The sequence below is a fragment of the Mya arenaria genome, chromosome 13 (assembly GCF_026914265.1).
Source record: "Mya arenaria isolate MELC-2E11 chromosome 13, ASM2691426v1".
In the NCBI taxonomy this organism is placed as follows: domain Eukaryota; kingdom Metazoa; phylum Mollusca; class Bivalvia; order Myida; family Myidae; genus Mya; species Mya arenaria.
Genome location: NC_069134.1, coordinates 67796668 through 67808128, shown reverse-complemented (window position 1 = coordinate 67808128; position 11461 = coordinate 67796668). Strand labels below are relative to the sequence as shown.

The 11461-nt window shown below is 37.5% G+C and overlaps 1 protein-coding gene across 3 annotated transcripts in view; it reads left to right on the top strand.

Annotated features, from left to right (window-relative positions):
- Positions 1 to 730: 730 nt before the first annotated feature.
- The window catches only part of LOC128213548 (dystrobrevin beta-like), a 78398-nt gene continuing 67667 nt past the window's right edge, over positions 731 to 11461 (top strand). For all 3 annotated transcript variants that reach the window (XM_052919365.1, XM_052919364.1, XM_052919367.1), the window contains exon 1: positions 731 to 811. In XM_052919365.1, coding sequence (XP_052775325.1) covers positions 793 to 811 — 19 coding nt within the window. In that variant the 5' untranslated portion in view covers positions 731 to 792. The remainder of the gene's footprint in view (positions 812 to 11461) is intronic.

Genomic DNA, 11461 nt, shown 5'->3' with positions numbered 1-11461 from the left:
TAATAAATGATTAATAACTAATTCAATCAGTCAATCAATCACTGTTCATCAATCGGTCATGATTTATAAATCAGTTAAACAATAAATAATTTAATTTGCAGCTAACTTAAAGTATTGTTGTTCTTTAAATCATGTTCATCTTTACAGGGGTGTATAACTAAGGAGTCGATGAAGAATTTTAAGAGCCTTGGCGCCCACAACATCTTCATATCAGCTTAAGCCCAGACAGTAGTACACCTGAAAGTTCCAAACACCTCAAACTTTCTGTTAAAGGCAGATGTGAAACCGTCTTATAGTGTAAATGATGACCCTCATCACCCAATGGTTTCCATATCTAAGGATGGAAGTGTACTTGCTGCTCACTGTGACTGCATGGCAGGTTAAAGAAAGTTTAAACCACAAATAAAGATTTAAACATATTATTTCATTCTCTAGACACTGTTTCATGATATGCATGAATTGGTAATGTAAAAAAATATTCAATTTAAGCGAAACAAGTAAAATATAATAATTATTTTTGATACATTACCATTTATGAAATGCTTGCTAAAGATGTAAACGTAATGGTGACAGTGGTTCTTGTATTGTAAGGGAAGTAACACTGCATGCAGTTCGCAATTCTTTAATAAACGACAAAATAAACGACAAAACCAATTTGCCGTTTTGTCTTGGTGCGCTAAATCTTGGTCAACAAACGCATGCACATATAAACTTTGACCTGACATATGTACATAATTAAACAAAATGACTTGCTTTTAGTTTCTACCAAGATGACAGTTGTTTCTGCTGACAATGGACACTTATAGACCAGGTATTATTGCTTGTCATTATGAAAGCGTCATTTGCAAATAATTGAGTGTTTTGAAGCGGATCAAGGTTGATGTCCGACTCCATACCAATTGTCAAAGGCAATTTAAAAAAAATAAATATTTTGTTTACTTTTTTAGTGCGGCCATAAAAGTGGTCCTACTAATAAACAGATGCAGAAATAGTATTAAAGAAAATCCAATTTATTAAAATAGAATATTCCTTTTGAAATGTGGACATAAGCAATGTCCACAAACATGCATACAGTGATTAAAAAATCAGATTGATTTAAAGAAGAAAGTAAACATCAGCAAGACAAATATACAACTATTTAAATGCTATTTAAATGAAAATCATGCAGTAGCTGTTTTACCTGTTTATATATTAAATACTTCTCCAAAATATTTATATGCATTTTTTCTGCCTATCAGAACTTTTCACTCTTTCGAACATATAAAATTAAGTTGTTTTCACATCAATTGCTGCATAATTTTTTTTATTAATAATAACTTCTTCTTCGTTAAAAGATGCAAATCATTTGTATACAAAGCAACATCGAATTTTACGTTTTCAGAAAGTCCGGTGATATGCAAATATAAAGACGTGTGCGCTAAATCTAGAATATTTACACCTCAACTTCCATAATCCTTTAATGAACTGCCTTTTGGTTACTACGAGTATTTTCCTATGAACGCAACATCTTCACATATGTTTGGATCGCGAATCATCGCAAAACAATATAAATGTAAATTGAAGATTGTTTACCATGTTAAAGTTTCTATTGTGTCAGCAGGCCCTTCGTACTCCACATGCTTCAACCATTCATACCCCGATAATGACATCAATCCCCCAATTCGTTCCTTAGTTATACTTTCAGTTTACATTTTTAATTACATTTTTCTTCACAAAATTCGGTAAGAAAAAGTATGATTAAAAATATGATGCCAGTACCATTGCATTTCATGCACTTGTACTAAATACGCTTTTAATAAACTTTTTTGATGGGTACACTGTACTGTTCACCGTACCATACACATTTCTCCTTCTTTAAAAAGAGCATTATGCTATTTAATAATTGTTACAAATATATACTGTTACATTTATGTTTATATAGAGTTACCATTAAAACCAAAAATGCAGATTTAATTTCCTTAAAAGGAATTTAAATGCACCTAAGTGTCCAATAATTAGCCTCTTTACATTATTCATGGAAGGACTGGTTTAAACTAGTTCCTGTTTTCCAACAGGAACAAATGTATAGAATGTCCCATTTGAATTGAGAAAAATACATTACCAAAACTGATATTAGTTGATCTTTTCGAACATTCATACTGAAGTTTAAAAAATAGTTTAACACAACATTTAAAACTGAAGTAAATTACAGTAAAATCTTTTTTAAATTTAGTAAACTATTAAAACTTAATACCTACATGGATATTGATATTTATCAATATTTATTCAATTTCATTTTATTATTTAATAAGTCAATTGAGGGTGAGAGTGGTATAGGTGTCCCCCTCTCACCGAAGAGGTTGAGGTTTTGATCCCCATCAGGGGTACTTTCTCATGGCCTCTCAAAAAGGACACAGTACTGGTCTCTGCTCCGGAAATGGACTTGAGAGTGATTCTATAAGCTTAACTTTCATCACAATCGAGCTAAAATAAATTTGTAAATACTAATAAGTCAACTGAGTTAAATTAATTTCAATTCAGCTATGTTTTCTGATATATTGTCTTTACTTAAAAGTATATCTGAAATACATGTTCACTAACATTCTACCAAAGCAAGATTTAAACCAGAAAGTCAGTTGAAAATTCAAAGAAGACTAAAAATACGATCTATAATGCTTACAAATACCATAAATAAACGGTTAACTACAAATGAAATATCATGTACCACAGACTGGAAACACTACTTCAGAGGTTACAAAATACTAATTGATTTACATGAATATTTGTTGGAAATATTCTTTAAAAGATATCTCAGCGAGATTGGTTGTCATTCTATATCTATTGAAAATAGTGACTGTGTATCCATAGTTAGCACAATCTCCATGGTGAATGGTTTTCTGTCTAGACCTAAAAAACCCTCTCTGGTTTGGATTACTTGATCTTACCTACAAAATAAGTGTCAATCGTACCAGTTTAAAAACAAAAATAAGAATTTTTCATTATTTTTTTTGAAAAGTATGTGTTTTTATATCTAGTGTGAAACCTTATCAGCTTTATACGTGTAATGTAAAGAAAACATTGTATTGAAACAAAGTTTTAAAATAATCAGACATCTGTGGATGCATTTCAATAACACTAGATATAACTACTTATTGTTAGTTATAAATGCATGTCTAAATACTTGTTTAATATCATCAGGAATGTTAAATGAACAAAATCAATTAAAAATGTAAAGCTTAAATGATACCATACTTGTACTAATAGGCATAAATGAATCTGACTAAAAAGCTATGAGGCCAAAAAAAATTGGTTTGGTTAGGGTAATATCCTTTTCAAAAACAGGTAGGGTTGGAATACAAGGCTTTTTATTTCTTTTTTTATTAGGCTTTCAGTGAATTTTTTTGGAATTATTTTCACTGCCTGTGCCTTGCAAATTGAGAAAAAAGTCAACTTTGGGAAAAGTTCAAACTCGGGCCACAAAAGCTAATTTAATGGCAAATATACATGTTCTCACTTCTTTATGAGTACATTACGCTGTCAAGGAGCTAGTCTTATCAAAATTTTGCTTATTTTTCAAGAAATTCATTGCTTTTTTATGCTTAGACGTAGTCTGCATTTATCAAATTGGGAAACAATTATTAATTTTTGGGAAAAATGGACATTTTTCGCAAGGGGAAACAGCCTCTAGAAGGCAGTAAATTTCACTGGCTTTATGTAAGAAAGTTATTGTCAGCATTGGATAATTGTGGTAAAGTAATCTTCTGTATAACACTTTAAATGTTTTAAACTTCATATTGAAACAGACACTTTTTTTACCAACTGACTATAAGAACTGTACAGTCAGCATAATGGTAAGGTCGGGTAACCCGAACCAAATATATATATTTTTTAAGGCCTCAGGGCCTCAAATGTGAAAAAATCGGTGATCAGTTTTAAAAGACATTGCTCTTTGGAAGAAATATGATCATGATATCAATGGTATTCAGGGAAATCGTACAGTGAATATTGAATTTCTCAGTCCATTAGGCCACCCTTTTTTGGCATTTAGCTAGATCCCCCTAAGTTCCTGTGCCATGTATTGTTGATAAGAAGCGTTAGTGCCATTAATCTCACAGTTGCCTCTCTGTAATTAGTCCTCAATGACCACTACCTTATTTAATGAATATTGATTTTCGGGCATGCTCTCACATTCTGAGAAAAGTTTTCAATTTATTCTGAAGCAAGAACCTTGGAGAGCTGTAGACATGGTGAATTTCTCAGAAAAAGAATGGATGCAATGCATGTATTGTTTGGTGATTTTTCGTTTAAGGAATGAAAAGTAAATTTACTTAAATAATATTTTGATGAAATAATTTTGGGATCTTCCTTTTAAAAAGGTCTTATAAATACCAGTTGTCCAAGTTGTTTGAAGTTAGAAGAGTTGATAAACATATAAGGGATACTCTTATACTGTGACATAGCATCAGTATTAACCCTTACTGAACATTTTCTTTTAAAAATAAATAATAGATTTATCATACCCTATCAGAATATAGAAATTCAGATAATTCAGTCTATAAGGCATCTGATTGAAAAACTTCCTGCCTCTGAAAAAAGATCTAAGCTGCCATGCAGTCTGACTTCAGGCCGAACAAAATGGATATTTAATTCATCAGATTTACCACAACTATATGCTCCTGAAATATGAAAAACATTCTTTATAATGATCTGAAGGATTGCTTCTTTTTTCACCAAATATTAGGAAAAAAAACACAGAACAAATAGATCATCTCAAAGAATAAGTGTGTATTTTTTGGATTGTTTAAGACATGACAGTTGTAAAATGATTGATTGTAGAAAATAATCACAGTAGTAAGGTCAATTATTTTACACATGTTCGATATAAAACAGACAGCTACATACAGACATGTATATTTATAATGCTGCAGTTACCAATTACTGTGATGATAAAACAGTTGTTGGACTATCTCTTTGACAATGTGTTCACTGTAATACTGTGATGGTATAACAGGTGTCTGACACTCTCTGAGACAATGTGTTCACTGTAATACTGTGATGGTATAACAGGTGTCTGACAATCTCTGAGACAATGTGTTCACTGCAGTATTGTGATGGTATAACAGGTGTCTGACAATCTCTGAGACAATGTGTTCACTGCAGTATTGTGATGGTATAACAGGTGTCTGACAATCTCTGAGACAATGTGTTCACTGCAGTATTGTGATGGTATAACAGGTGTCTGACAATCTCTGAGACAATGTGTTCACTGCAGTATTGTGATGGTATAACAGGTGTCTGACAATCTCTGAGACAATGTGTTCACTGTAATACTGTGATGGTATAACAGGTGTCTGACACTCTCTGAGACAATGTGTTCACTGCTGTACTGTGATGGTATAACAGGTGTCTGACACTCTCTGAGACAATGTGTTCACTGCAGTATTGTGATGGTATAACAGGTGTCTGACAATCTCTGAGACAATGTGTTCACTGCAGTATTGTGATGGTATAACAGGTGTCTGACAATCTCTGAGACAATGTGTTCACTGCTGTACTGTGATGGTATAACAGGTGTCTGACAATCTCTGAGACAATGTGTTCACTACAGTATTGTGATGGTATAACAGGTGTCTGACAATCCCTGAGACAATGTGTTCACTGTAATATTGTGATGGTATAACAGGTGTCTGACAATCTCTGAGACAATGTGTTCACTGCAGTATTGTGATGGTATAACAGGTGTCTGACAATCTCTGAGACATTGTGTTCACTGCAGTATTGTGATGGTATAACAGGTGTCTGACAATCTCTGAGACAATGTGTTCACTGTAATACTGTGATGGTATAACAGGTGACTGACAATCTCTGAGACAATGTGTACACTGATGTACTGTGATGGTATAACAGGTGTCTGACAATCCCTGAGACAATGTGTTCACTGTAATACTGTGATGGTATAACAGGTGTCTGACAATCTCTGAGACAATGTGTTCACTGCTGTACTGTGATGGTATAACAGGTGTCTGACAATCTCTGAGACAATGTGTTCACTGCAGTATTGTGATGGTATAACAGGTGTCTGACAATCTCTGAGACAATGTGTTCACTGCAGTATTGTGATGGTATAACAGGTGACTGACACTCTCTGAGACAATGTGTTCACTGTAGTATTGTGATGGTATAACAGGTGACTGACAATCTCTGAGACAATGTGTTCACTGCAGTACTGTGATGGTATAACAGGTGTCTGACAATCTCTGAGACAATGTGTTCACTGCTGTACTGTGATGGTATAACAGGTGTCTGACAATCTCTGAGACAATGTGTTCACTGCAGTACTGTGATGGTATAACAGGTGTCTGACAATCTCTGAGACAATGTGTTCACTGATGTACTGTGATGGTATAACAGGTGTCTGACAATCCCTGAGACAATGTGTTCACTGTAATACTGTGATGGTATAACAGGTGTCTGACAATCTCTGAGACAATGTGTTCACTGCTGTACTGTGATGGTATAACAGGTGTCTGACAATCTCTGAGACAATGTGTTCACTGCAGTATTGTGATGGTATAACAGGTGTCTGACAATCTCTGAGACAATGTGTTCACTGCAGTATTGTGATGGTATAACAGGTGTCTGACAATCTCTGAGACAATGTGTTCACTGCAGTACTGTGATGGTATAACAGGTGTCTGACAATCTCTGAGACAATGTGTTCACTGATGTACTGTGATGGTATAACAGGTGTCTGACAATTCCTGAGACAATGTGTTCACTGTAATACTGTGATGGTATAACAGGTGTCTGACAATCTCTGAGACAATGTGTTCACTGCAGTACTGTGATGGTATAACAGGTGTCTGACAATCCTTGAGACAAAGTGTTCACTGTAATACTGTGATGGTATAACAGGTGTCTGACAATCTCTGAGGCAATGTGTTCACTGCTGTACTGTGATGGTATAACAGGTGACTGACACTCTCTGAGACAATGTGTTTCTCTGAGACAATGTGTTCACTGCAGTATTGTGATGATATAACAGGTGACTGACAATCTCTGAGACAATGTGTTCACTGCAGTATTGTGATGGTATAACAGGTGACTGACAATCTCTGAGACAATGTGTTCACTGCTGTACTGTGATGGTATAACAGGTGTCTGACAATCTCTGAGACAATGTGTTCACTGTAATACTGTGATGGTATAACAGGTGTCTGACAATCTCTGAGACAATGTGATCACTGCTGTACTGTGATGGTATAACAGGTGTCTGACACTCTCCGAGACAATGTACTGTGATGGTATAACAGGTGTCTGACAATCTCTGAGACAATGTGTTCACTGCTGTACTGTGATGGTATAACAGGTGACTGACACTCTCTGAGACAATGTGTTCACTGCTGTACTGTGATGGTATAACAGGTGACTGACACTCTCTGAGACAATGTGTTCACTGCAGTACTGTGATGGTATAACAGGTGTCTGACACTCTCTGAGACAATGTGTTCACTGCAGTACTGTGATGTTATAACAGGTGTCTGACACTCTCTGAGACAATGTGTTCACTGCAGTATTGTGATGGTATAACAGGTGTCTGACAATCTCTGTGACAATGTGTTCACTGCAGGACTGTGATGGTATAACAGGTGTCTGACAATCTCTGTGACAATGTGTTCACTGCAGTATTGTGATGGTATAACAGGTGTCTGACACTCTCTGAGACAATGTGTTCACTGCAGTATTGTGATGGTATAACAGGTGTCTGACACTCTCTGAGACAATGTGTTCACTGCAGTATTGTGATGGTATAACAGGTGACTGACAATCCCTGAGACAATGTGTTCACTGCAGTATTGTGATGGTATAACAGGTGACTGACAATCCCTGAGACAATGTGTTCACTGCAGTATTGTGATGGTATAACAGGTGTCTGACAATCTCTGAGACAATGTGTTCACTGCAGTATTGTGATGGTATAACAGGTGTCTGACAATCTCTGAGACAATGTGTTCACTGCAGTATTGTGATGGTATAACAGGTGTCTGACAATCTCTGAGACAATGTGTTCACTGCAGTATTGTGATGGTATAACAGGTGTCTGACACTCTCTGTGACAATGTGTTCACTGCAGTACTGTGATGGTATAACAGGTGTCTGACACTCTCTGAGACAATGTGTTCACTGCTGTACTGTGATAGTATAACAGGTGTCTGACAATGTCTGTGACAATGTGTTCACTGCTGTATTGTGATGGTATAACAGGTGTCTGACACTCTCTGAGACAATGTGTTCACTGCAGTACTGTGATGGTATAACAGGTGTCTGACAATCCCTGAGACAATGTGTCCACTGCTGTACTGTGATGGTATAACAGGTGTCTGACACTCTCTGGGACAATGTGTCCACTGCTGTACTGTGATGGTATAACAGGTGTCTGACAATCTCTGAGACAATGTGTTCACTGCTGTACTGTGATGGTATAACAGGTGTCTGACACTCTCTGAGACAATGTGTTCACTGCTGTACTGTGATGGTATAACAGGTGTCTGACAATCTCTGAGACAATGTGTTCACTGCTGTACTGTGATGGTATAACAGGTGTCTGACAATCTCTGAGACAATGTGTTCACTGCTGTACTGTGATGGTATACAGGTGTCTGACACTCTCTGAGACAATGTGTTCACTGCTGTACAGTGATGGTATAACAGGTGTCTGACAATCTCTGAGACAATGTGTTCACTGCAGTATTGTGATTGTATAACAGGTGTCTGACACTCCCTGAGACAATGTGTCCACTGCTGTACTGTGATGATATAACAGGTGACTGACAATCTCTGAGACAATGTGTTCACTGCAGTATTGTGATGGTATAACAGGTGTCTGACACTCCCTGAGACAATGTGTTCACTGCTGTACTGTGATGGTATAACAGGTGTCTGACAATCTCTGAGACAATGTGTTCACTACTGTATTGTGATGGTATAACAGGTGTCTGACACTCTCTGAGACAATGTGTTCACTGCAGTATTGTGATGGTATAACAGGTGTCTGACACTCTCTGAGACAATGTGTTCACTGCAGTATTGTGATGGTATAACAGGTGTCTGACACTCTCTGAGACAATGTGTTCACTGCAGTATTGTGATGGTATAACAGGTGACTGACAATCCCTGAGACAATGTGTTCACTGCAGTATTGTGATGGTATAACAGGTGTCTGACAATCTCTGAGACAATGTGTTCACTGCAGTATTGTGATGGTATAACAGGTGTCTGACAATCTCTGAGACAATGTGTTCACTGCTGTACTGTGATGGTATAACAGGTGTCTGACACTCTCTGAGACAATGTGTTCACTGCTGTATTGTGATTGTATAACAGGTGTCTGACACTCTCTGAGACAATGTGTTCACTGCAGTATTGTGATGGTATAACAGGTGTCTGACAATCTCTGAGACAATGTGTTCACTGCAGTATTGTGATGGTATACAGGTGTCTGACACTCTCTGGGACAATGTGTTCACTGCAGTATTGTGATGGTATACAGGTGTCTGACACTCTCTGGGACAATGTGTTCACTGCAGTATTGTGATGGTATACAGGTGTCTGACACTCTCTGAGACAATGTGTTCACTGCAGTATTGTGATGGTATACAGGTGTCTGACACTCTCTGAGACAATGTGTTCACTGCAGTATTGTGATGGTATAACAGGTGTCTGACACTCTCTGAGACAATGTGTTCACTGCAGTATTGTGATGGTATAACAGGTGTCTGACACTCTCTGAGACAATGTGTTCACTGCTGTACTGTGATGGTATAACAGGTGTCTGACAATCTCTGAGACAATGTGTTCACTGCAGTATTGTGATGGTATAACAGGTGTCTGACAATCTCTGAGACAATGTGTTCACTGCTGTACTGTGATGATATAACAGGTGACTGACAATCTCTGAGACAATGTGTTCACTGCAGTATTGTGATGGTATAACAGGTGTCTGACAATCTCTGAGACAATGTGTTCACTGCTGTACTGTGATGGTATAACAGGTGTCTGACAATCTCTGAGACAATGTGTTCACTGCAGTATTGTGATGGTATAACAGGTGTCTGACACTCTCTGAGACAATGTGTTCACTGCTGTACTGTGATGGTATAACAGGTGTCTGACACTCTCTGAGACAATGTGTTCACTGCTGTACTGTGATGGTATAACAGGTGTCTGACAATCTCTGAGACAATGTGTTCACTGCAGTACTGTGATGGTATAACAGGTGTCTGACACTCTCTGAGACAATGTGTTCACTGCTGTACTGTGATGGTATAACAGGTGTCTGACAATCTCTGAGACAATGTGTTCACTGCTGTACTGTGATGGTATAACAGGTGTCTGACACTCTCTGAGACAATGTGTTCACTGCAGTATTGTGATGGTATAACAGGTGTCTGACAATCCCTGAGACAATGTGTTCACTGCAGTATTGTGATGGTATAACAGGTGTCTGACACTCCCTGAGACAATGTGTTCACTGCAGTATTGTGATGGTATAACAGGTGTCTGATAATCCCTGAGACAATGTGTTCACTGCAGTATTGTGATGGTATAACAGGTGTCTGACAATCCCTGAGACAATGTGTACACTGCAGTATTGTGATGGTATAACAGGTGTCTGACAATCCCTGAGACAATGTGTTCACTGCAGTATTGTGATGGTATAACAGGTGTCTGACAATTCCTGAGACAATGTGTTCACTGCAGTATTGTGATGGTATAACAGGTGTCTGACAATCCGTGAGACAATGTGTTCACTGCAGTATTGTGATGGTATAACAGGTGTCTGACAATCTCTGAGACAATGTGTTCACTGCAGTATTGTGATGGTATAACAGGTGTCTGACAATCTCTGAGACAATGTGTTCACTGCAGTATTGTGATGGTATAACAGGTGTCTGACAATCTCTGAGACAATGTGTTCACTGCAGTATTGTGATGGTATAACAGGTGTCTGACAATCTCTGAGACAATGTGTTCACTGCAGTATTGTGATGGTATAACAGGTGTCTGACAATCTCTGAGACAATGTGTTCACTGCAGTATTGTGATGGTATAACATCTGTCTGACAATCCCTGAGACAATGTGTTCACTGCAGTATTGTGATGGTATAACAGGTGTCTGACAATCCCTGAGACAATGTGTTCACTGCAGTACTGTGATGGTATAACGGGTGTCTGACACTCTCTGAGACAATGTGTTCACTGCAGTACTGTGATGGTATAACGGGTGTCTGACAATCTCTGAGACAATGTGTTCACTGCAGTACTGTGATGGTATAACGGGTGTCTGACAATCTCTGAGACAATTTGTTCACTGCTGTACTGTGATGGTATAACGGGTGTCTGACAATCTCTGAGACAATGTGTTCACTGCAGTACTGTGATGGTATAACAGGTGACTGACAATCTCTGAGACAATGTGTTC